At 44.1% G+C, this 27,369-nt stretch overlaps 1 protein-coding gene and 1 long non-coding RNA gene across 10 annotated transcripts in view; one reads left to right on the top strand and one right to left on the bottom strand.

Moving 5' to 3' along the window:
• The window catches only part of PLCB4 (phospholipase C beta 4), a 409,575-nt gene that overhangs the window by 94,132 nt on the left and 288,074 nt on the right, over positions 1–27,369 (bottom strand). For all 9 annotated transcript variants that reach the window (XM_032351392.1, XM_032351401.1, XM_032351402.1 and 6 more), the window contains 3 exons: positions 7,799–7,878; positions 6,511–6,564; positions 1,033–1,114 (listed from right to left, as the gene is read on the bottom strand). In XM_032351392.1, coding sequence (XP_032207283.1) covers positions 1,033–1,114; positions 6,511–6,564; positions 7,799–7,878 — 216 coding nt within the window. The remainder of the gene's footprint in view (positions 1–1,032; positions 1,115–6,510; positions 6,565–7,798; positions 7,879–27,369) is intronic.
• On the top strand, positions 162–25,962 carry LOC116595246. The gene is made up of 3 exons (XR_004287574.1): positions 162–290; positions 21,457–21,740; positions 25,615–25,962. It is a non-coding gene; the product is annotated as an uncharacterized LOC116595246 (long non-coding RNA).

The raw sequence follows: 27,369 nt of genomic DNA, 5'->3' as shown, positions 1-27,369 counted from the left end.
AATGCCGGCTGTGACCAGGCCATCCCGTCAGCACCCCGAGTGTGTAAACGGGTGTTTCCGGTGACCCAGGGCAGCCGTGACTTGTGTGCTCAAACACTCACTGACTACAGCTGGGCTCCCTCTGGGAAACACTCCATAAAACAAACATAAAGAAATATTTCCTCTTTCTCTCCTTGACAGGGAAAAGCAAGTGCCTGCCTAAAGGACGCTGAATAAATCCAACCTAGTCATTACTTAGGCTTATCTTGCGAATTTTCACAAGACCCCATGAAGGAGCTCAGGACAACCAGGTAAAATTTTACTTCTCGATACTGAAGTTTGTATTTCCGATTGGATTTGTTAAAGTAGTAACAGGCTTAAGTCTTTCTTGCAGTCCATAAATTAATTCCAATTATTCTAAATCCAAAGGGCCAGGAACGCAAATGGTTTGTGGAAGGAGGGGTGCTTTATAAAATACCCCACAGTCATCTTGAAGCACTGGTTATACTGGTCAGTTCAGGCTGACATTGTGCTTAGTCAAGGCAATGTGGTTGGGCTTCTCTAAGAAGCTTTCCAGGGGCGCCTGGGTTGCTCAGTCGGTTGGGTACCTGACTCTTGACTTCTGCTTGGATCATGATCCCAGGGTCTTAGGATCGAGCCCAGCATCCAGTTTTGCACTGGGCATGAAGCCTTCTTGAGATTCTCTCTCCCTCTGTGTGCCGCCCCCCGCCCCCACTCTCTGTCTCTCAAAAAATGAGTTTTCCAGAAGCTGTCTGAAAAAGCAGCCTGGCTGTCATTTCCTTTTCCTAATAAAACTGATTAGAACATTTTCAAGTACACTATTTGAATTTGAAAACATTTAGTTTAAAATGTCCAGAAAACAAGAGGCAGTCAGGCAGGCAGGCAGAAGTGAAAGCTACCTGTGCTTTACGTGACTGAAACCAGTTTTGAATCTAAACGGCGTCAGTTGAACATAAATCAGCTGGCTTATTACATATGAGAACATAAACAGACAAAATCATTTTAGAAACACATGGTTAAATGAATAAATACCTTTCCACTGGGAAGACCTAATTCCTTGAGTGCTTGAAAGATCACTTTTTCTGTTTTCCCCGATGCAAAGGTTCTAGTAATACTAGGGCAGAAAAGAAAGGGGGGAAGAAAAAGTCAAATTATTGTTAATTCTGTTTTCTGTGAGGCAAAAATCTAGCAATACTCAGGACTGTAGGATGGCAGGGAGAGGGGGGAAGGGAAATACACCTAGTTTTCATTTCTAGGTATTTATCACTTCCCTAACTAGCTCCCACAATATCCCTCTGGTTACACTCACGAGGCAATGTGATTCTCAGAAGGGTGTCCCCCTGGGTGTCCCAAGAAGCCCTGGACATACATACTGTTGGACCAAAACAATGACAAATGTTGGTCCTACCGAATAACTTTCTCAGGAAAAAGGAATGTGGCAGATGGAACAGGTCTAGAATAAAGCTCATGTTGACGCTATCCAGGCTTGGGGGGAGAAACAGTCTCCTCTGAATTTCAGCCTCTGCCTGGGATGGCCCTTATACTTTGCTTTCATACTTACTACAGCTGAGATGCACTATCAGATGAGTTTTTCATTTTTTTCTTAACATTTTATTTATTTAAGAAAGAGGGGGAGAGCATGAGTGGGGGCGGGGAGGGGCAAAAGCAGAAAGAGAAGACTCTGTGCTGAGCCAGGAACTCCCCAACAAGGCTCGATCCCAGGACCCTGAGATCATGACCTGAGCTGAAGACAGATGCTTAAACGGACTGAACCACTCAGGTGTCCTTACATTTTTTTGAACTAAGTAAGCACCCTTGAGCTACACTGAAATGCTAGCTGCCTCAAAGATTAGGAAGTTTATTGAGAAAGGGATAGGCGTGGTGGGAAGGCGGGCGGGGGGGGACAGGGGAACACTCATTCAGTGTTTCAGTAGAATCTTGGTACTGCCCTAATATGTGGTATTTCTGAATAAGGATGCCGCCCTTTAACCTGTATGGTGTACGTCAAGGCTAATAAAATGGGTAACACCTTAATGAGCCTGTTTCTCTTCTGATAAATACATTTGCAACACTCAGAATGACCTATTGAGGGGCGGAGCCGGTACCCTAGAATCTATGTTTGGCTGAGCTGTGCCTTAGCCAACCAACGGAGTCTTCATTCATTCTGTGGCTGGAAGCCAGGGGAATCTGCCACCCTAATAACTGAAAGTCTAATTTCGCAAGTCCAGCCTCGACATGAAGGTAGAGCTGTTTCATGTGGCAAGCGTGGCTTTGGAAAGCCTCCTCTGTGAGCACAGGGGGGATTTGTAAGAGCACCTCCCCACGCCCCACCCTGTCACACACTCTTCCATCCACGTTAAGTGGAAGCCAGCTCCCGATGTAAGCACAGAGAGCCAATTATTCTTGATGAGTAGGCGAGAACACCTCTCCGAGTGCCCAGTACAGCTTCCCAAAATAGACTGGGGAGAGCTAACTTTAGGTGAAGGAATTGTTATGTGTTCATTCAAAGCTTTATTGTTTCATACTTGGTCCAAGAATACTTGGAGAAGTTCATTTTTAAGAATGGACACAGCGGCACTCGGCTCCAAGGAGGCCCACGGATTCTCTTTAACATATCTATAGACATGGTAGAGCATACATATTTGACATCGAGTAACCTGGTTTCTAGTGTAGACAGTATTATGTCCACACTTTCCCACTTCTCTAGAGTTCATGGAATTTGGATACATTAAATTAGGTTGAGAAGCAATTTAGCTGACCTTTGTAAAATAGGGGAAAGTAGCTAGCTATTCAATGTTCTTGCTCTCTCTCTCTTTTTTCTTTTTCATTTAATTATGTATTAATGTGAGAGCCAAAGGAGCCAGCATCTTCACAATCGGTGTGCCTGCAGGAGGAAACGGTCCACCTCGCTATCTCAGGGGTATCTTGGTGAACTTGAGCCTCGGTTAGGTTCGGATAAGCATGAACAATGAGATGAGAACTGACCAACGTGGCCATGAACGTAGCTGGCACAGGGCCTGAGCCTTTCCAGCGAAACAGAAGTGGGTGCAGGGTCGAGGGAGGGAAGGGCAGGGAGGAAGGGGACAGTGTACAGGAATAGAATCTTTTGGCTAGAACTTCCTGAAATGCCAAGAAATAAACAGGAAGCAGAATAAGAACATCTTGCAGGAGGAGGAGATCCAAGCGTACGTATTTGGGGTGGGGGTGGGGGGCACAGATCAAGAGATTGAGAGAGAAAGAAAAAAACCAGGGCATCCGGTGCCAGGAGAGAGGAAAATCCATGTAGGAATATATTAGTGAGGGCAAAGTCAGAGCCCAACAACACAACTGTGCAAAAACCAGGGGCAAGAGGTAGCCATGTGGCTAGAGGGGCTTGTTCTCCGCCCCCCCCCCCTTTCCTGAGGGGGCAATGTCACCAAGAATTTTCCCACCTCATTCAAAAAGAGACCAAACCCAGGATGGAAAATAGGAGCAAGGAAGCTGAATAAGAGTAAGACCATTCCCCCCCTCTATCTAATAAAGGGCCATATCGGACAGCTTAGGCCTCAAAATGGATTCCCTCAGGGGTAAGGCAGGTTATGGCGCAAAGGCTAATTCTTTGAGTTTCCAGTTACATTAGAGGCCCAGGAGAATGTCCTTTAACAGGTCCTCAGAGAAACGCCTTTTTTTTTTTTTTTTTAAGATTTTATTTATTTATTTGACAGACAAAAATCACAAGTAGGCAGAGAGGCAGAGAGAGAGAGGAGGAAGCAGGCTCCCCGCTAAGTAGAAAGCCCCATGCGGGGCTCGATCCCAGGACCCTGGGATCATAACCTGAGCTGAAGGCAGAGGTTTTAACCCACTGAGCCACCCAGGCTCCCTGAGAGAAATGCTTTTATCAAAGCCTAGGGACATTTTAGATACCGTCATAGGCATTTGGTGGGAGAGTATTTATCAAGAACTGTGACTGATTCAACCCTTGCTATACACCCCCATGCCCACAAAGTACAAGTTAGGCTTCATGGCTAACAGGTACTCAGTGAGTTTTTGTTGAGTCAAAATAAACCACCTTCCCCAAAGGAAATGCTACAAAAGCAAATACACTTGAGTGGTGCCCAGTCCTATTAGAGTTCTGGTTCAATTCCATGTTCCAGCAGACTTTACAGGTGACTAAGACAGCAATGATTCTAGAAACCAAGTGAGTCACACTCTTTCCTTGCCCTCGATGGGCCTACAATTCACTGAGTGGTTTTAACACCATCTTTGCAAACACTCAGGGAGGGCTCATGTAGTCAAGCCTCAGTAGAGTCCTTCCTCAGTATAGTCCCCTTCACAGACAAGCTAAGCCTTTGGGACATAGATGGATTACACAGGAGCTGGGCTGCCATGACCATACCGGAAGCTCTCAGCCCTCTTTAATACAACAGTCTCCTTTAAGACTACTTCTAGCCAGAGCCCACAATTATCGTCTGGCTACCATTTCCCGACTCTCTAGCCACGGTTCCAACTCCAGGTTACAAGGAATAGAAAATGGCAAAGAAAAAGAGTGACTTTCAAAGCCTTAGGGTAGGAGGGACAATACTGAGTGTGAGTTTGAGAGAAAGACAGACTACGTAAGATCATATAAAGGGAGGTAAAAAGAGAGGGAGATAAAGAGTAAGACTTTCTTCATGAATCATTTGGACAATGTCCTGGATATTAAATTTCAGCTTATATTCAAGAGCAGGGGCCATTCCCAAGCTATGGAATAACTATGAAGCCAGATCTCTTCTAACAATATGCACACTATACTAATAGTTTCCATCTTCAGAACTCCAGAATGAAAGCGATGAAGTTGACATTTTAAAAGTGTTTACTCTTCATATCCATTAAAACATTCAGAACAACTTCCACCTAGCCCTTGGCAGCTCATCCACCAGGAGACTCATCTGCTTTTGTCTGGCTTGGTGTCAATTCTCCATCGACTCTGAACAAATGGCCCCTGAGTCACAGATGTCTTGTGTCAAACACCTGTTAATGCTGGCAGGCACCAAAGGGGTCATGTCAAAGCGAGCTAAAGAAAATGACAAAAGGATGGTAATCATTTTGGATGTGAACATACCCATAAAGATCTTTGAACCATACAAAAACTTCCAAGTTTGTCTAACAAAGGCTTGATTAGAAGGATATATATAAATGAAACCCGAATTGCTAGTTAGAAGTGCTTCGATTGCAGTCTATGTGTTCTACTTTGTAGAACCATTTCCTGAGCCTTATCTTGGAAGAAAAAGCAGGATGGTAAGGTATGTAAAAACAGAGCCAACCTAAAATTTCTGTTATCCACAGTGCTGTCTGTGCGAAGTTTGGGACTTATTACTTCAATATAGATTTTAAAGAAAAAAGGTACTATATGTTGGGTAGTAGCTGTAGAATGCTAGGATATATGAAAATAATTGTCCTGCTGTTGCTCAACAGAGCAAAGGATTTGAAAAAAAAAAAAAAAAGAATCGGTGTAAAGTATCTTTGCCAACAATTATTAGTCAAGGGTGCGAGCAGGGCATTTTTTTAAAAAAACGATTTTATTTATTTATTTGACAGAGAAAGACACAGCAAGAGAGAAAACACAAGAAGGGGGAGTGGGAGAGGGAGAAGAAGGCTTCCCGCTGAGCAGGGAGCCCAGTGTGGGGCTCGATCCCAGGACCCTGGGATCATGACCTGAGCCGAAGGCAGACGTTTAATGACTGAACCACCCAGGTACCCCCATCCTTTCCTTCCTTAAGATTTATTTATTTATTTTACCTCTAAGATCAAGGGCTTAAGCCGGGGTAGGCAGGGAGAAGAAGGGCAGAGGGAGAGGGAAAGAGAATTTTAAGTAGGCTTCACACTCAGCACAGAGCCCCACACAGGGCCTGATCTCCCTGAGATCAGGACCTGAGCCAAAATCAAGAGTCGGATGCTTAAGTGACTGAGCCACCCAGATGCCCCTGTTTTCTGCATTCTTGATTCCATTACCTTGGGCAAAGCAAGGGGGAAAAGTGACAGCTCTGAAGAGTGTGTGGTGGCAGGGAGAGTACACTTAGAGACCAAATGGCAAGAAGCCAAAGGTGTCCATGTGCGCCGCCCACCAGAGGAAGAACAAGGCCCAAACAGAGAAGAATCACGTCTCCACACAGTGGAGACACAGTCTACACACTTCCACTACAATACAATTTACAATAAAAACTTCTTTCAGTTTAGCTAATAGTTGCTCAGGGTAAGTCGATGAAAGACATTAAAATCCTAAAAAAAGTTGAAGATTAAAAAGAATACATCTTCAGATGTTCTTTGTCAAAGTAGAGTTAATGCTACCTATTCTGAGGAAAAATGCAAATTTACATCCACAAATGACTTTTAGAAACTGAACACGGCATTTGATGGACTGATTTAAATCAACCTTCCAGAAGCATCTTTAGTGAAAGCAATTAACAAGCACGTGTGGTGGGCTCTGTCTTTGGTCTGGTATCACAAGGGTTGGCCCAGGGTATGGAACCCAGACAGAAATGACTGACTTACCTCCTAACTGGAATTTTACCATTTGTGTTGGTCATAAATGCCAGTTTCATCCAGCTGGAAAACAACCATGACAACACTGTTTCAATGTTTCTTAGGAGGAACACTTCAATCCAGCTAAGAACTTTTAAAGAAAGTTCATTCAAACAAAGAACATTTATTCTGAAAACCGGAGATAGTATAATACACAATGAGATCAATTTATGGTTATCAGGTTTGGCAAATACAGGAACCTTGGTTAAATCTGAATTTCAGAAAACAACCATTTTTTTTTTTACAGGTATGTGCCAAATACTGCCCAGGATATGCTTTTACTCAAAAATTGTTACTTATAGGAAATATAAATGTAACTCGGAGTCCCGTATTTTTCCCAGCAACCGTAGATGAATTAGAAATTTGGGGGCTTGCACTGAGCAAAACAAATTATAGGTACTTCTTTGCAACTGCTACTCCTAAAGCACCTGCCAAAGGGACCAAAAGTAAGGGTGAAGGTAGACAGAGGGCTGCCCTCTGTTCCTCCTGCTGGACAGTCCAAGGATTCACACCCTTGGTGCTGGGCCTGTTTGTGAGTGCAGGCTTATTCCTATATTTCTTAGCATAGTTCCCTTCTGTACCTACAGCTGCCAGTCCATGGCCTCTTGATGGCAGGGAGCCTGCTTCCTCCCTAAATACCTGATTTTTAAACAGGCTGACTTGGGCTTTGGTTGGGCTTTCTCCTTGAGTAACTTTCACTTCACTCCGATGGAATAACTTGGGAAGAGTGAAAAATCTACCATGGTGATCTCTCTCTGGATTTTGGATTCTGTGAGCTGGGGTAAGGCCCGCACGTTTAGATCCCTGACTGAGTGCTGAACAGTCCTTGGGGCCAGTGTTCCTTTCTGAGGCTAGAAAAGGGAGCTCTTGTAAGTGCCTCTCTTGGCCACACTCCCCAATTCTCAGTCTCACACAACAGAGGCTCCAGCTACGATGGCACCCAACTACGGCCTGGGGCATGGAGAACTCTTTACCAGCACTCAGTCTGGGGCCTAGGACCCAAAAGACACTGGAGTTCCAGCATCTTCCTGCCAGCAACCACTCCTTTCTTATCAGTTTGGGCCATGGGTTGATCACACATGCCCTGCCAAGTGGCATGAAGAGTCCAGGTGTGTGTTGGGACCTTTTTCTCCATGTCGGGAGCATGGAAGGGAAAACAAGGATGGTGTCGCCTGGACATCTATTAAGCCTTCATGTCCTGAACCGACCTTTTGCTTTTTAACATCCAAGAACAAAGAGTGATGTAAATAAAACTCACTGTTTCTTGAGGCAGGTCATTGGACTGACATTGTTGGCCCTGAAGTTGTGTATGATCGATCTCAGTCCTTCTACCCATTGCTGAAAGAGAAAGAAAAAAGCATTCCTGGTGAGCAAAATCCACAGGAACTGAAAATGGTGGTTTTTATTAGACAGCCCGTATCCACTCAGTATAAGAATAATGTAAATTCTTCTTTTATCTCCTCCCTGCCACAGAGCAATCTTCATTTTGCATGCCATACTTTATTCTTTAATAAACAGCTTTCATTCTTTCCATGAAGATAAATGTAACATCTAGAGCATCATTAAACACTGGGTTGTCACAAAGGAATGCTGCCCACTGATTGACTTGTTAAACCTTCTATTTCCAGCCTGTTTAAATAGAAATCCTTTCTCAGCCACTGGCAATCTTCATTATTTCCAAGCAACGTTATACAACACATGATGACATATTTAGCTATTCCCATTTTTAGAGGATGAATGCATTTGGGGTTCATCAATTTTATCGTGGGATTCTATTTCAATCTAAGAATTTGGTACATAGCTTACCTGTCTGTGTTTTCCAGCAGAGCCTTAAAAAGGAAAGCATGCACGGATTGCCGGGGAATCCAGCGCAAACAGCAAAGGGCTTACATAATTTCTGTATAAGGGCTTGGACCTCAGTTTTAGTTCATAACATCACTCCATGGATTTACAAGGAAACGTGAAGGAAGACTGTCCATGGCAGTAAAGGAATTTGGGTCTGGTAAGGACATTCTATTAGAAAAGGTTGGCCCATGAATTAAGGCCAACTCTGCCCCTGAGTCCAATAACTGATGCCAATGAATGCCACACCAAGTTGCTAAAATAAAGAATCACACCCTTGGAAACATGTTTTGCAGCAAATTGATACTGGGGGGTGGAAACAGAGCTGAGGTCTCCACAAAAGCCAGTATCTTACCTTCTTTGGTTTATAGTCTGACTGCTGTAGCTCTGTGCCGAGAAAGAGAACATACTTGGGGATGGAGAATAGTAAAGACGTAAAGCCTACCTGCACTGTCCACTAGGCACATGTGACTATTGAAACTGAATAAAGGTACAGTTCGGCGTCTCCATTTCACTCATCACATATCAAGAGCTCGAAAGCCGACATGGGGCCAGAGGCTTAACCCGCTGAGCCACCCAGGCGCCCCAATATTACCAGGTACTTTAACGTGGACTAGTGATTTAGTCCTTGCAAGAACCAGAGGTAAAGACTGAGTTCTGTAATGTGTGTGTGGTTTTAATTCACTGTGATAAAGTGCAAGTGACATTAAATTGATCATCAGAACTATTTTTTAGAACAGTTCCATGGCATTATTCACAATATTCACAATGTTGTGCAACCTTCACCACCATCCATCTCCAGAACTCTTTTCTTCTTGCAAAACTGAAATTGTCCCCATTACACAGCTCCCTATTTTCTTCTCCGTCCCTAACTCTGGCAACCACCATTCTATTTTCTGTCTCTATGAATCTGCCCTTCCTAGGTTCTTCATAAAAACGAATCATACAGTATTTGCTCTTTGACCAAGTGGACTGGTATAATGTCCTCAAGGCTCAGTCAGTTCACAGCATGTGTCAGAATTTCCTTCTTTGTAAAGGCTGAATAATACTCCGTTGGCTGTGTAGACCATTTTGTCTTCTTCATTCATCTATTGATGGACACCTGGGTTGCTACTGTGATTAATGGTGGCTATTGGAATGGATGCTTCTGTGAACACAGGTGTGCCAATATCTCTTCAAGTGCCTGCCTTCAATATTTTGGGGTATATACTCTGAGGCAGAATTACTGGATCCTACGGTAATTCTTTTTTTTTTCTTTTTTTTTTTTTTTCCAGAACCACCACGCTGATTCCCATGGCAGCCGTGTCATTTTCTATTCCCACCAACAGTGCATGTGGGTTCCAATTTCTTCACGTCCTTACTGATACCTGCTTTGTTTTGTTTTTCCTGTTTTTTTCATTATGAGAATAGTCATCCTAACGGGTAGGAGTCTAATGGAGAGTTTTGGCTTTCCTCTTTATGCTCCAGTCATACCTAACAGTTTTCTGAAGGAGGACTTAGGAGCCAAAAGAGGTCAGTTTCCTTCCACAACTAGAAAAGGCCATTTCCTGAGGACCATAAATAGCACTGAAAGCCTCATGATGGTGACACCAGGATTCTGAGGGAGGAGGAAAAAAGGCAATAGTAGAATTAAAGAAATGCTTTATTATTTTCATCATCAGGCTTTACTTCCTCTGTCAGGCTAAATATGGGACTATAACTCCCTGGGGACCATCAAATATCCTGCTGTTGGTCTAACAAACCACAGGCTCACACAGTTTCCCAAGAGGAGACAGAAAAACGTAAATAATTAGGTTGGCATTCACTGGGCAGCATTTTCTCAACCTGAAGGCTTGTTACGTGTCCCAAAACACAAAACAGAGTCCATGGTTTCCTAGGGCAAAGAACTGGGCAATTTCTGAGACTGTTCACTGGCTTTTTCTGAGCATCCTGATTTAGTTGTTCCTAAAAATAAATTACAGAGATACCAGACTTTGAGGAGGTTTAAACAACTCATCCATCTTTTGAAAATGTAATGCTGGTAAAGAAATCTTGTTTATTGTGACAGAAAGGTCTCCGGGAGTGACCTTTGAGGTCACCACTCCAGGGACAGTACTCATGCTTTAGTTAGTAGGAAATGCCACTGGAATCATCCTAGGCCCTAAAGGGCACCGGGGTGGGGGAGACTGTGGCTTCTTCTCTTTGTGATGATGAAAGTGAGGGTCAAGGGCCTTGTCCAAGATCACAGAGCAGCTGGCACAAGGCTGAGGGGCAGTAAGAAGTCTGTTTTTGTCTGCCTGTCCTTAGGGCTTGTTCACAACTTCTCCCTCCGTGACATGGAAAAGTCCCATCAGGCCTTTCCTTTTCTCTACCATCTCCCAGGTAATGGACACCTAGCATATTAAGGTCAAGGGGCCTTAGGAAATAATGTTCGATGGTTTGTTTTGCTGTTTCTAACAAAGTAGATGAAATGCCAGCAGGTGTCAGTAGAGCCCTAGAGTTTAGCTGAAAAGTTGTACCCAGGGTGAACTGGATACATAGAAACTTTGTTGAATGTTTCTAGATGAACAGAAGAAAAAAATAAAACAAAAAACTATGACTTAGGTGTGTTTCCCTGAATTGCTGAAAATAAGCACATACATTGACAGTCTGTGTAATTCCCCAAAAGGTGCTGCATGTTTCTAGAAGGATCATTCCCTGACAGATGTTGCGCACACTCACTGGCTCAATGGTGACACACTTGTGATAGGATTCCTACTACGCGGGTGCTTCCCTCTGGTCCGGCCATGCTGAGTGGGCCCATGCAGGAAAACCAGCCTAAAGGATCCACTGGATTCAGATGTCCAGTGCAGTTTCTCCCCGTCCCCACCAGGTTGTTCTCTTCATGTCTTCGATCTTTTCTAATTCTAACTTCAATTAAAGCTTATTTCAGCCCATCTTAGGAGAAAGGCAAGAAAGGTCCTTTCAGGGACTCTTGTGGGCTTGGATGGATGGCTTAGGAGAAAAGGAGGGAGAAAGAGAAGCTGCCTTTCATTTCCTCCTAGGGACTTACAACCTCCCCTCTGGGACTCCTTGTTCTGCATCCATTTTCCAGGCAAAGGGTGTTGGCCTCGCCCTTAGCGGTCTCCTTTGCACTGCCCCCTACCGCCCCCGGGGGGGAGCACTGAACTGTCAAGGACAAAACAATCCTGTTCCCACTGAAAAAAGCAGCTGAAGGGCATAGACATAACAAAACAAAACCAAAAAATTATGAATTTACACAGGGTGTATACCTCCCTTTTTCCCTTTAAAAATATTTCGTAGGTTTTTTTTTTTGTTTATTTGCTTTTTTAAAGGTTAGGGAACCAGTATTCAAATGTCCTTTGCAAAAGAATGTAAAGCAAGAAAGTATATAGCAAAAAGTAAACATCACCTCAGATTCTATTACTGACATCAAGAGCAAGCCACTTGACAACATTTTGGTATTTGAACTCTAAGCCTTTTTTTATGTACATATAGCTTTGTCATCCTAAAATAACTAGTCCCATTACTTGCTAGTCCGTACCACGTCAGGTAGAGTTGATGTTCTTTTGACTCCATCTTAGCTCTAGGTTTTGTTCCAGAAGCATCCTTTACAGTCTTTAGTCAAAACAGCATGTTGTCAAAGTAAAAAAATAACACAGACCCTGTGACACTCTTCAAGTGTGCTATGTGATTTTTTTTCTCCAAAGGGAACACTCAGTGGCATCACCCTTCATCTTTTGGTGGGTGGTTCTTCGCTCTCAAAGAGTTGGCTACTGGTGGAAGTGGTGGAGTCATCTTAACTAAGTCTGCTCCAAGTTAACTACAGACTTGTTACGAGGGGTGTAGTCCAGGACAACAGCATCACTTGGGAATTGTTAAAAGGCAAATCAGGAGGCCCTATCTATGAAACCTGTCTCTAGGGCTGGGGAAGAGAAATCTGTGTTGAAATGAGCTTTCCAAATGGCTCTTTTGCAAATTTGCCTATAAAGGCACCGTTCTGAACCCACGCCACGCAGACAAAAGGTTGGCTCCTAGACCACTACCATCAACATGTCCAGGTTGCTTGTTAGAACCACAAAATCTTAGGTCTCATCCCACCGAGACCCACTGGATCAGAGTCCTCCTTTAATAAGATCCCGGGGACACGCGTGTGCACACCCCAGCTTGAGAAGCACAGATCTAGAAGAGGGCCCCTCCCACCTGGAGTATCTACTTCTGTTGCCCACCTAGGACCATCCGGGTTTCATTTCCTATGGGAGACGATGGTTTCCTACAGGGACTTTGTCTGGGATATCTGGTCTTCTAGTAAGGGCTCTGGAAAGAGCTCCCCTCCAGTTCCCGACTTACCTTGTTTTTGTCCTATCCCTCCCTACCTGGGCTGAACAAATCTGCATTTGCTAGCATGTGACCTACTTGGGTTCACTAGCTTGCATGTGCAAACAGGAGGTAGCAAGACATTGCAGGGAGTGACTTTCACCTTCCCGATGTCCGCACTGTGAAAAGAATCAATGGACGGGGCCATCTGAGATGTTTAAAATATGGGACCTTCTTGTTACCTATAACTCATAAACCCTGACCCGTGGAGAGCTTCTGTTTCTGGTTTTTTTGTTTAGGTACCTGGGGATCAGAAAAAGTCAAGGCAGATCTCAGCTGGCTATTCTCAAGGTGCTCAATTGCTCTAAACAGTTACTTACTCGTTATTTGCTCAAACAACATGAGCCAGGAATTTATAGAAGTTGAAATACAGCCTTGATTCCACTGTGCTGTGACTTCTGGTAATAAGACTCGTTTTACGGATGGGGTTCAGGGCAGGCCACCCCAGAATGTGCCACTTTGGCACTGCATTATTTTGAGCTGAAGACAATCAAGACCAGATAAACTCAAGAAGAGCTTTTTACCTCTCTCTTAACTGCCTAAAAGAATTTAGATAGAGGCTTGTACCAGGAAGAGAGCTATTACCAAAGATAACTATTTTCTTTTTCTTTCTTCTTCTTCTTTTTTTAAACACAAGAAAGTCTTCACCACAGGGCATGACAACCATTTGTTTCCAAACATTTGCCTTTCTCATCTTCCTGTGAATTGTCTTCCTCACCTCTGAAGCCCCAGAGCCGTACCCCCTTTCTCCTTAGCTCAGGATGGCAAGTACACCTCAATTACCTGATTATCAGAGAGCCTTTCATATCTTGGGGGGCTCCTGTACACACGTAATTAGATTTCTTTTTCTCCTATTCATCTCTCTCTTATTAGAGGTGGATGTCTCAGCCAGGAGCCCAGAAAAGTAGAGGGAAATTCATTTTTCCTCCCTTAAATCCATGCATTAGACACAAACTATGAAGCTTTCCAAGATTTCCACAGGGTCTAATGTTGCAGCAAGATAAGACTCTTTATAATGTGCTAGGATGTAAAATTGCAACATTTCACAAAATTCCAGAGGAAGAATCAGAGTGGAGTAACTATCTTTATATTCAACCAGAAACTTGGTTTTAGGAAGACATTTGAGCTTTAAAGAGTGTTATTAGACTGAAAAGACACTGTAGGTAGAACTCTACATATTTCCTCTAATGGGTTTATACATGTAAAAGGAAGGAAATGAATTCAGTTGTCAGGGTCAGGTATCGGTTGCCATTAAATTGTCGATACTGACCATTTCAAAGACAGGCCAAGCAAAAGCCATTTCCAGCTGGTACACTGTTACAGCAATACTGTGTGGCTATTACTCAGAGACCAGATTAGTAGTTCCCAGAACTTGTTGTACCTTAGAAGCCTCTAGGGAGCCTATAAGACATTTCAGAAGCCTGGATGCCTCTCCTGGAGATTCTCATTAACAATCTGAGCCCAGTCGGGCCATCAAGCTACCTTTTAGAGACTGTAGGTAATTCTAATGTGAACCTACAATGGAAGCACCATGGAACCAGACCGCGTGCACTACATGTGGTGTAGGTCAGTATTTTTCAGACTTTACCCGGCATCTGGATCACTTGGGAAATTTTCTCAAGACAGATTAGGATTTAATAGGTCTACAGTGTCTTTCCTGAAGAGTCTACATTTCTTGCAATCTTCCAAGACAGGCCATGGGGGCTGGCATGACCTTCTGTGCCCTGTTCACACAAGAGGTGCAGCGTTTGGACATCATTTCTAGAAAAAAATCACTTATCTTGTGCACGGTTAAGAAGTCCACCGATGAGAAAGCAGTCCTACTCTCCATTATGCCGGCTTTTCTCAAGTGGCCCTCCGATCAGCAGCATGAACATCCCCGAGGAGCATTATTAGAAGTGACAACTTTCAGGCCCCACCTAAAAATCTACAGATTTGGCCACACTGGGGATGGGGCCCAGTTACCTGCATTTTACCAGGCCCTGCAGGTGCCTCTAATGCCACAATCATGTGGTGCTAGTGTCAGAGCACCTGGTATTGGTCACGGGTAAAGATAACCGAAGAGTGTGCGGAGGTGGCCACAGGAGGACCGACTTGTCTGGTTTCACGTTTTGAACAATTTTATTGAGGTACAATTTATATACGATGAATGGCCTAGGAGCTGCTGATTCAAAGTTCTTACCTGCTACTAAGCATGCTTAGGGTAAGAGTACTGCCAAGGGAGACACTTTGAATTTTCAATCTTCACTCCCTTGTTTCGGATGAAATTCACACAAAAATCGCAGTACGTACTCAAGTATTTTAAAGAAAGTTACAAGCACCACGAAAGCGGAACTGGTGTCCAGAAGGAGGCTGGCTCAAGGGCCATTCCCCAGCCCCAGCATATCTAGTTGCCGGTGATGTTGTAGGATCTCAGGAGGCAGCAGGAGATGGCCCCGGGGAAGGCCCTTAGAAGTAACAGCTCCCCGGGACTGTGAGAGAGGGAAGCGTAGCATCTGGACAGGTCGGATCTGAGAGTCTGGGCTTTGGTGAGAACATTTATTGAATAACTTCGATAGGGGCGCCTGGGTGGCTCGGTCGTTTAAGCCTCTGCCTTCAGCTCAGGTTATGATCCCAGGGTGCTGGGATCGAGTCCCGTGTGGAGCTCCCTGCCCAGCAGAGGGCCTGCTTCTTTCTCTCCCTGCCTTTTCCTCTCGCTCTGCCTGCCGCTCCCCCTGCTTGTGTTTTCTGTATCAAATAAATAAATAGAATCTTAAAAAATGAATGAATGAGTGAATGAATGGTACAGAAACAAGACAGATGTCTGTTTCCCAGAACTAGGGTACTTATGCCCCCACTGGTCCAGCGATCAGGTCTAAGCGCCAGAGCTGGAACCAACACAGCAGCAGGACTAAGTAAGAGCCGAGGGCCTGTGTTCTTAAAGTCTTGGTCACTATGGTCTTCACCCCAGTGCTGAAACAGAGCCTGGCCCCGGGATGACCAAACCCCAGAGGCAGACACAGGAGAGCAGAGAGATTCGTGACTGATGCAGGACTTGACACCCCACCCCCACCCCATTGCCAAAATCACATTTTACTCCTCAAATGTGCTCATCTAAGATGCTGAATCCATTCTAAAATGATGTGGGAGCAGATCTACCAATGTCTGGATATCACAGACTGACTTCTACATCACATTAAGAAGAAAAAAATACAACTGTTTTCTCTTTCATATCAACAACTTCCTCCGCGTTCTCTTAAGGAGAGAAAATCACAGGTAGAACATACGGACTGTCAGTCATCAGGACAGATCTGTGACAGTGCTGGAAACTCCCTCCTGGCCGGGGATAGCAGGCAAACGGGCAGACAATGACAGCGCTGACTGCAAGAACAAATCGGGCAGAGAAACCTGAAAGTCACCCCCGTGGCTATCCAGAGAGAGAGAGAGAAGAGGGGAAGATAACAGAGAGGCCGAAGAATCCCACACAAAATGCAGGAGCTCAACTTGCGATCCCAGATACAATCCAGCTGATAAGCCCCGGATGGAAGGGGAAATAAAGGAGCCTATAATGACCAGTGACGACCGACCGAAGCTAATGCCCAAAGAGTCATGGGTATCTTGCAGAGAAAAACCCAAGGTCAGTCGAGGGACAACTCCATGGTAATCACAAAGGCCCTTGGGAAGTCCGTAATAATTCTGATAAAATTTTCAAATCTCAGAACCAAGACAGGAGTGAGGAAAAAGGGAAAAGCAACCTGAGGCCCTTTTCTCCTGACATGGCCTGAGTGTCTTCCAGCAAACACAAGGTTTTCATCTGCTCTTCTCTGTCCTCAGAGGAAAGCTGATCAAGGTGAAAGGAGAAAGGTACCGAGCGCCATCGGAGTCTCCAGTCACCTGCAGAGCACGGGGCAGGAGTATTTGGGCAGGAACCCAGCTGCCAGAGATGGGTTTTGTGTGGCTGCGTGCAGAAGACAAGTGTGGATGGGCATGGATAGTATCTGTGCTTTCCTAGGCAAGATTAGTTTAGTCACTCACAGATAGTCAAAACAGTCTGTCAGCCTGGCTGGTTATCTTGCCAACACTGGGAACAGTTAGGTCAAAAAGAACCTCTAAATAGTCCTAAGAAATGAGAGGACACTGTGCTGTTCTAGGTCATTGTTCAGAAGCTCAAGTGTGGAACTCCACTACCAAATGGGTTTCTGTTCATTACCATTCCAAGAGACAACTTTTGCATCACTTAAGCCGGCTTTTACAGATACCTTGTAAACATGTCCTAGTGCATCTATAGATAAATAAATAATCACATTTTATGCCAGGTATCTACTCCAAAAAATATGCTATTGAAGGAATCATGCTAAGCCACCCAGAATATGCCACTTTGGTATAAAAATTATTTTGAGCTGAAAGCATCCGAATTCCTGAAATCCCTTATCTGACTACAAGCAGGGCCTTCCCCGAAAGAACCCCACTGTCAAAAATCCCCAACCAGGAGCGGCTCTAACCTTCCCTTCTGGAAGATGCAATGGTGACACCACACTCAGACACTGTCACAAAATTTTCATGTCTATCTATTTTCCTAAGGGCCCATTGATCTTTCCTAAAAAATCATCTGCTCTCCTGAAAGTTGCCTTTTGCTTCCTTTCTTTCCCTTCCGCAGAGGATGTACAAACCCCCAAATATCCCCGCTCCTTTGGGTATTTACTTTCTCATGTGAGGCTCCGTGTACACAAAATGAAAAATGAATAAATTTGGGTGCCTTACATTCACTTGTGCCTACAGACTTTAAGTAATACGCGATGTTCTTTCCTGACTCAGGTTAAGAGAGCACCTCCGCTCCTACAAATGCCAAAACACATTTAAAACCCCAGTGAGAATAACTGAAGAATTTCAAGATTTTTAAGAAAACCAGGATACCCTCCCATGCCAGGTAGAAGCCAGTTTTGTGAAAGTGCCTTTGGGGGTTCAATTGTCAAATGTGCAAAGTCCTGGTGGTAAGAAAAGCGTAAACAGCTGGTGAATTAAAAGATATTCATGGGAGGCTCAGTCTGTTAAGCATCTGCCTTTAGCTCAGTTCATTATCCCAAGGTCCTGGGATCCAGCCCCATGTCAGGCTTCCTGCCCAGCAGGGAGTCTGCTTCTCTTCTGCCTCTGCCCCTCCCGTCCTCAGCTCCTGCTCTCTCTCTCAAATAAAATAAATAAAATCTTAAAAAAAAAAAAAATAGAAGGTATTCATGAAGTTGTTTCTCTGGCTGATACCTGTACTTAAAACCCCTAAGTCATACTCCTACTACACGAACTGGCGGATGATGTTGGCAAAGTAAGAAAGGCCAAAATGAACACTATCTCACCCTGCAGAAGCTCAGTGATAAATATAATCAAATCAGGGAACCTCTGGTGAACTCTGGCCTAGAGCTCTCAACCTACAGAGTGTGGGCGCATCAAATCGAGAGGTACTCCCATAAGCTAATTAGGATTTTCAATACAAGATATCAAAAAGAATCTAAATCAGTGCATTTTTGTTTCATTACCTTTCTCTGTTTTATGGTCGAGTCCCCTGACCTTCCCAGGCAACAAGAAAGGTGTGAGGCTGGAGGTGGTGTGAGGGGGAGGGGAATGTGGCAGCAGGAAAATGGAATCAAAAGCATATGTATGTAAAGATGAATCAATAAGGGGCACCTGGGCGGCTCAGTGGGTTAAGCCTCTGCCTTTGGCTCAGGTCATGATCTCAGGGTCCTGGGATGCAGCCCCACATCGGGCTCTCTGCTTGGCGAGGAGCCTGCTTCCTCCTCCCCCTCTGCCTGCCTCTCTGCCTTCTTGCGATCTCTGTCAAATAAATAAATAAAATATTTTTTTTAAAAAAAGGTGAAACAATAAATGTCTAGATGACATCGCTTTCATACTTCTGGAAAACTATGGGGCCGAGAATACCTCTATGACACTGCTTGTTGACTTTCCCCCCCAACAAAGCAGTAGTTCTGGAAGGTTTTCATTTGTGTGCCTTCAATAGGCAAAAACAAACAAAGAAACAAAAAAGTTTGGTAAATAGTTCAATACCACGCCCTGTGTGTGGAGATTCACCCCAGAACATTACAGCGTCGTGGAATACTATGGTGAAGAAATCTAACAAGGCCCTCTCGGGCTTTGTTGACCAGGGAACCTCCTTTACATGTAGGCTATTTTGCAGAACCCCCCAATTTGGGAAGTGCTGGTGTATGATTTCAGCTCCCACAGATAAGACATTAACTTTTACCTCAAAAGTAGTGTAAAATTTTATAATGTTCAGGAGGAAGTCGTCGGGCGGTGACAGAATACAGAATCTGGAGGGAGGCCAATGCCTGGCTTTAAGACTCTGCTGCTTATGCTTATGAGCTGTGTGACCTTGGGCAAGTGACTCAACCTCTCTGGGCCTAGTTCTTCCTCTGTAAAATAGTAACAACCATGCCCATCCTAGAGGATGTGAGAATGATACGAAGAATATATGGTCAAGCACTTTGAACATTACCTGGTATCCAATATAAACTAAAAAACCCCATGGCTGCTGCTCTTATTAATTATTGGGGGATCTCTGGTCAGCATTTCTGTAAAGGGCCAGAAAATATGTAGTTTAGGTTTTAAGAAGGCCGCCGGTGATTCTGGGTTGTACGGTTTTTATGTTTCATTAACGCTCTAAAAATGTCAAAGCTATTCTTAGCTCACTGGCCATACAACCTTGGGCTGAGGGGTGGGTTTGGCTCTGGGCTGCACTTTGCCAGCCCCCCATTATGATTATTAAACTCGTTCTAGATCATACTACTCAGGGGGTGAGGTGTCCAACCCATCTCCTCACATACCCTATTCTTTAAAGAAAACAAACCAGCGTGTGTGAGCTCGTCTTCCACATACACTCTGTTCACGAGGCCCATCTCTGCCAGCAGGGAGACCTGGGGCTGCCTGGTAAGTAGAGAAGCAATTTAAAGCTAGTGACAGTTTCCTCTCCCAGGGGCCAAAAGGTGAAATCCCAACTTCCTATTATGCTTCTGGAACAGTTAGAAGCACTCATTTTGCATTCCCTTGGTGGAGTCATTTGATAACACTCGCAATTAGGGCAAAATGAGCTGCTTGGGGCTAGGCCTAGAGCACAGAGTCTCTTCCTAGGAAACCTGTCAAGTTCATGACACACAGCAGAGAGAGCACCCCCCATCCTTCCCACCACCCCCGCCCCCCCCCCAATGAAAACCTGTCTCCCAAGAAGCCCCTGCATTCTGCCCAGAAGACCCCAGGGGGCTGGAAGTTTTCTGAGGAAGACCGGGCAACACCAAGAAAATCCACCTCCAAGATTGCGGGGATTTACAATTATACCGAAGCCCAAGAAAAACGCCGTAAGGACCAAGAAAATACATGTGATAAAAAATTTTAAGTAAAATACAGTACATGAAACTCTATAAAACAGCACAAGCCCAACTGTGTTTAGAAGAAAATTGTGTGAATTGAAAAGGCACACTGGGGTGGCTGGGCTGGGGTTGCAGGGAGTCAGGAATGGGGTTTCCTTTGTGGGGAAGATGAGATGTTTTTTCCAAATTTTTATCACATGCCCCCATGCACGGCCTTCTGTCTTCTGGTGGACCGCACACTGTGGACCTCACCATAACGGGACCAGCAGCAAGTCCTGCCTCTTTTATGAAAATACTTCTCCCCTCTCCCTGTCCGACCACAGAAACTCCTTTCTTAGCAATGTGAGGACTGGCTTTGGCGAGGGTAATGTAACCAGTATTAAGCTAGGGATGTCTACCTATATGCAAATGTCCTCCAAAGCAACTAAGTTACATCCTCCTTGGCATCTAGTATATTTTCTCTTGCAAAGAGAGTCCTGAACCCTTAGAGGAGAAAATAACTTCCACGGTCACTGGGTACAACTTCCTTTTTTTTTTTTAAAGATTTTACTTGAGAGAGAAAATTTTTTTATATTTTATAAATATATATATTTATAATTTATATATATTATATTTAAATATTTGAGAGAAAGAAATCACAAGTAGACAGGGAGGCAGGGAAAGAGAGGGAGCAAGCAGGCCCTCTGCTGAGCAGAGAGCCCGATGTGGGCCTTGATCCCAGGACGCTGAGATCAAGACCTGAGCCGAAGGCAGAGGCTTAACCCACTGAGCCACCCAGGCGCCCTAACTTCTTACTTTTATCAATGAGAATAAAAAATGCCATGTACTGGAAATGATTTATCCAAGCTTAGAATTCATCAAAAAAGTAATTCTTGGATGAGTAGCTGGATAAAAGAAGGTAAAAGGGAAAATAAAAACAAATGAAGCATCTTCATTTAAAATGCCAACAAAGTAAACACCTTAGGTAAATATTAGCATTTATCTTACTCTAAGTGCCTTCATGTGGCATGCTGGCTGATGTCTACAGCTAAGGTTCTATCTAAATGAGCCACAGAGAGTCTGTCATTGGCGCATTGGTGTTTAAAAATGAATATATTTGTCAAAATTTTAGCATCAGGAGATTTCATGTAAAAATAAATCCAGAAGTCCAGTATCTCATGGAAAACACACCACCATCTTCAACCATCCAACAATCTCAAGGCGTATATTCTTATATCGTTGGAAAATTGACTGGAGACAGGTAGATGTTGCCCCCCCCCCACCTCCAGAGGGTGTATGGACACTCCAACTCGCTACTGTCTATACCATCCCTTATTTGTCTTCACTTGGTACTTTTTCATTATTCAAATCATCTTCCTCTCTCCCACAGGCACCTGGGGTTGCAACTCACAGTCTAAAGGAACTACTACTTTTGGTATCACAGGAAGAAACTACGAAGTTGGGGCTGACAGTGTGCCACCGAGGAGACACGGAGGAACTGAGTTCTGGGACAGATGGTCTTGAGAAGCAGGACGAGAACCAAGGGAGCCACAGAGATGGAAGGTGGTCGTGGGTGGCCCACGGAGACAAGTTTCACCCACGCCACAGAAGAACCAATGATCTCAGCCCTCCCTCCGAAGGCAGACAGAGAGTGGTGGTTTCAATAACCCAGCAGTAAGTCAAATGAACCCCATTAACTTCATTTGCAAGAAGTGAGCGCCCAGGTAGGATGGGGGCATTGAAGCTTACAACACCCGCTCGCTCATCTGCTGATCACAGCTCGGTCCTGAAGCAGGCCTTTTAACTGGCCCTCTCTGCTTCGCTTCACAGGAATTCAAAATGGTTTAAAGTGAAAGCAAAACAAGAACATGCCAACTTTCAGCTTCAGAAACGTGAAAACGCACACACGTCTCATGCCAGAGTGGAGCCTCAAAACCCACGGAAGCGATGCGGGGGGTGGGGGGGAAGAATTCAATCAATCAGGGTATCGGGGCTTGGGTGATAAGAAGCTGAGATTTACAATTTGGCTACTTCAGCATTCAGTGGACATTGGCTCAGGAGAGCCTGGACAGCCCAGGCAGTTTTTTAACAGAGATGGATTTATTTATTTATTTATTTATTAAAAGATTTTATTTATTTATTTGACAGACAGAGATCACAAGTAGGCAGAGAGGCAGGCAGAGAGAGAGAGAGGAGGAGTCAGGCTCCCTTCTGAGCAGAGAGCCTGATGTGGGACTCAATCCCGGGACCCCGAGATCATGACCTGAGTCGAAGGCAGCGGCTTAACCCACTGAACCACCCAGGCGCCCAACAGAGATGGATTTAAATGCTCCTTACTGAGTAGTGCTTCTCACATGTGAGTGTACCCCAGAATCATCTGGAAGGCTCATGAAAACAAGGTTACCGATTCAGTAGGGCTGAAAATCCGTCTCTCTGATTCAGTTCCCAGAGACTGCTGGAGCTGCTCATCTGGGGACCAGGCTTGGAGAACCACTGGCATAGACAATACCATTAAAACTCTGTGCTCAATGAGTGAAGCCTCTGCCTTCGGCTCAGGTCATGATCTCAGGGTCCTAGGACTGAGCCCCATATTGGGCTCTCTGCTCAGTGGGGAGCCTGCTTCCCCCTCCCTCTGCCAGCCTCTCTGCCTACTTGTGATCCCTCTCTGTGTCAAATGAATGAATAAAATCTTTAACAAAACAAAACAAAACTCTGTGTTGAAAAACATCATTTTGCCAGGGAGTGCTCTGAAAAAAAGCTATTGTTAGGGTCATGGGCACGAGTTCATTTTAATGGTGCTTTTGGGTGTTCTTAGGGAATTCTGAATAATGACTAAGCCAGTGGAATCCATGGATCTACAGATTAGCCTGTTTGCTGTGGTCAGTCAATTTGACAAAATAATTATTTGAGTTCACAGTCATTGTCAATTTCAGACTAAGTCCATTTGTACACTAAACCAACAGGACTCATACTTCACTTTGCTTGAGAATCCCATGGCAGGTTAGTTTAAAAAGAGATTATGGGCCTCAGCCCGCAGAATTCCAGATTTCTGGGATTGGGTAAATTTGCATTATGTAGGGGCTCTCCAAGCTCTGTGTTTGGCAAGAAAGAGAAAACCGAGGTGAGGGGAGGGAGGCTCTGCAGGGCCTTTCCCACGAAACTTTGCAGTTAGCCTTTCACTCAACATAATTCAAGCTCAGCAAAGTGGTTTTGGCCTTCAACCCAATCTACTAAAATAAGATTTTATTACCTCTAATAAACTACCTGACTTTATCTTTTTTGTATATAAAAGAGAACATGTAACATTTTTCTCATTTAACTTCTATAGTACTTTTTCATGGGCTTATTTGAGGACCTGGTTACAAAGCATAATTTATAGAGTTTGCCAAATATTTACAACCTGCACGAAGTATAATAAGCAGTCTGGAAATTGTCTAAATTCAGTCCAAATCTTTGCATTTTGAACCTCATAAAAACAGCTTATTTTTGTAATCAAAGGAAAATTCAACTTAGTATAAAATAACACACTTATTTTTGGGGATTTTAAATGAGGGCTGCATTTCCATCTTATGTACAGTGACTCTGTGATTTCAGTTTGCTGTGCAGCGCCAGCTGTAACTTAATGAAAGACATCTGAACTCCCTTCAACAAGCCAGAGACATAATCCTTCCAAGCTGGTTGCATTCTGAGAGAGAAAAAAATGCAGTAGAGAAACCGAGTTGCTTTTCTAACTAAGGAACGCAGTCACAATGTTCCATGTTATTTGCAAAGAGATGAGGATGAGCCAGGAAAGAAAAAAAAAGTATTATTACAGATCAGAAAAAGATTGGAAAATATCTTCTTCACGTGACTGCTTTTATTCCCAGGCACGTTAAGCTGCATATCTGAGTCACCTATTACCGAAAGGCACATATGTTTGAGGAAGAAATGCCAAGATCCGTTGGCCAAGCCTTTTAACTGAGGGTTAAGGAGAGGGGAAGAAAGCTAAATTTTCTAACTGGAATGACAGGAAGGATTTAGGCAAGCATAAAAATAATGATCCAAGCTGGAAAGAGGAAAGATACCAGGTGAAAACCTCCAGTCTTGATTCGCAACAACAGTCCCCGTGTCTCCTGCAGTGACTCTAAAAATAACATCATGGAATCCTAGACCTTCGGACTATCAGTACATCACATTTTCTCCGGCTTGTGGTCTAGAAAGCATTTTCCGAAATTTCCTTAGAGCTAAACGGTACGAAACTGGAGGTTATAGCAAGAGGGACCATATCTATCTATCTATCTATAGAATGATAGATATATAAATAGATCGATTGATCACCCGGGTTAGAATTTATCAATTCTGTTTATAGAAAGATCTCAGCGAAGCAGGTATTTATTAAGCACCTACTAAAAGTTGGGCACAACCATTCCAGATGTTGGGAATACAGCAGGCACAGGACATTGCCCTCATGTCAGCAGAGGAAGGGACTAAATGAATAAATGCTATGTAGCGATCAATGCTATGAAGACAATACAGCAGGATAAGGGGTGAGGGTGAACCACGGGGTGGCAAGATGTGGAGCTGAGGCGATATTCCCGCAGAGAGGTGAGAAACGTGAGAGAGAAAGCAGTATAACTGGGGGAACAGTGTGTTCTGGACAAAAAGAACAGCAAATGCAAAGTCCCCAGAACTGGAGGGAAACGCAAGAGGAAAGAGGGAGAAAGGGAAAGGAAGTGCAGGTGGTTTGCTTACAGGGTCTTGTAAGTCTTGGAGTGACACAATCTGAACCAGATTTTAAAAGCATCCCTCCGGCTGCTATTTTGAGAACAGACTCAAAGGGGCCAGGCCAAGGCAGAGAATCCAGTGAGGGGAGACAGGATACGGGCTTGGATCATGCTATAGTCATGGTGATGGTGAGAAGCAGCTAGATTCTTGAGACAAGGGTGTGTGTCGACAATGGGCTGACACGGGAGACAAGGAAGGCGTCCATGGTCTCAGCTGCTGGTGTGGACAGTGGGTGAAGGGTCTAGATTTGGACGTAAGCTTACAATACCAGTCAACATTTATTTTGTAGGGGAGAACAAGTGCAGAACTGAGATCAAATTTCTAAAGAGGTACAGCCGCAAGGCAACCTCTTAACTCAAAGCAGAGAAGGCAGCTAGAGAAAACTCAAGCCGAGCTATAAAGATGTTTTTTTTATATCTGTGTCCTCTTCTATGGAAGAAAAGCACAACCCTATTTTCACGTCATACATACTGGACAATATTTTGCATTTATTTGAAACCTCAACTCTGAGAAACTCAGATACTACATAAAAAATACTATGTATTGATTCTTAAAAATACCACTTGAAATAAGAAAAAAAAAATATCGGAGACCCCGTTGGGGAACAGGAAAGGAAGAACAAAGAACATGAAATGTCTTGCTCAAAGTCAGGAAAGGGTCCTCTTCTGGGTGAAAGCTGGTTCTCCAGGGAGAGCCCACAAAGCTGAAAGCTGGCCCATTTGCCTGGATGAAAGGTTTGGTAAAGTTGTGTTTTGCTTTCTTTGTTTTGTTTTGTTTCCCCCAGAATGGGCAGGTCATCAGTGTCAGAAGAACCCAGGAATTAAGAAGAGGTTCAGGAATCTCATAGGATAAATACTCCCAAGCAACTTCTCTACTAGAAACTCTCTCGGTTTCTCTCTCACTGGTTAGACCAGTAACTGTCAGATGTTCACACAACAAGCAAAACTCTCTGACCACCCAGGGGGGGATGCTGAACTCTCATAGCAAGGTACTGTCCAGGTATGTTGAGACCCTTGGTTCTTACTTCGCATGCTTACTACGAGTTACTCATGTTTGTTGCCAAACCTGTTTTGTCTGTTGCAATTTGAAAATTTTATGAACTGGGACGCCTGGGTGGCTCAGTTGGTTAAATGACTGACTCCAGATTTCTGCTCAGGTCATGATCTTGGGGTCGTGGGATTAAGCCCCACATCAGGCTCCTTGCTCAGCCGGGAATCTGTTTATCTCCCTCTGCCTCTGCCCCTCTCCCCACTCATGCTCGCACGCATGAGCGCTTGCTCCCTCTCTCAAATAAAGAGATAAATCCTTAAAGAAATAAAAATTATATGAACCCATGAAATACGTTTGTGGGAAGAAAGAGGGTTTTGTTTCTCTAAGTTGGATATTTTGGAAAGATATCTTTAAAGGCAAGTTGCATCATGTGATTTTTTTTTTTTCCCTCAAACTGACTGAACAAAACAACTACAGGATTAAGGAAAGAAGTCCTACAACTGTAGGATTCTGCCGTCCCATTGCTCCACGGGTTGTCTTTAAAAGCCTCACTTCAATGCAACCAAACCGGGCATTTTGAGACCATGCTTCACAGGCCCGATAAAGGCAAAAATACTTCATGAAAATACTTCATCCCTGACCTGAAAAGATTGGCCAACTACTGAACCCCATTTATATGCAAGTGTTTAAGGTCTGCATGTGTTATTTAAGAAAAATAATGACTTGCTTTAAATGACTGTTGTGATAAATTGACCAGGAACGCAGGGAAGGAAGACGAGAGCAGTTAGCTTACCCTACGGTACCATGACTCTAGGCTCGTAGTCGTACTTAGGCTGAAGTGGTACATAGAGTCGTAAGTGCCATTTTAGGGACACTGGGCTGTCTCCACATTTCTCACCTGACCGGACGTGAGTTGTGAGTTCTGCCATCATTCTGACCTGACGCCGTTACATCTGTGTGTGTTCTGTATAAATCCTCTCACCTCCGTGGCCTGCGTGTTCTGGTAGGGATACGAACACATACGGAGGAACAGGAATAAAATGGAGGCGACAGGGAAAATAGTGTCCGTGCTGGAGGGAGTATTAGGATATGAATTAGCACAGTTAAGTTTTGAAATCAGGAAGCAGGCCAAATTACCCACATATATGTATACTCTATGAATAAGTTTTCCCAATGCCTTGGATAAAAACCATTTAAACGGGGCGCCTGGGTGGCTCAGTGGGTTAAGCCTCTGCCTTTGGCTCAGGTCATGATCCCAGAGTCCTGGGATTGAGCCCCGCATCAGGCTCTCTGCTCAGCAGGGAGCCTGCTTCCCTTCCTCTCTCTCTGCCTGCCTCTCTGCCTCCTTGTGATCTCTGTCTGTCAAATAAATAAATAAAATCTTAAAAAAAATGTATTTCTATTTTCCATAAAAATTATAGTTACAGGCGACACTAAAACAGAGTTAATTACCGAGATAATATGAAAGAATACCAGGAGACTTGTAGAGTAGGACCAGATAATGACGTACATCATTATACTAAACAATTACACAGAACTAGAGAACTGA

The sequence above is a fragment of the Mustela erminea genome, chromosome 7, assembly GCF_009829155.1.
Source record: "Mustela erminea isolate mMusErm1 chromosome 7, mMusErm1.Pri, whole genome shotgun sequence".
Taxonomy (NCBI): Eukaryota; Metazoa; Chordata; class Mammalia; order Carnivora; family Mustelidae; genus Mustela; species Mustela erminea.
This window is presented reverse-complemented; position numbering and strand designations above follow the sequence as displayed.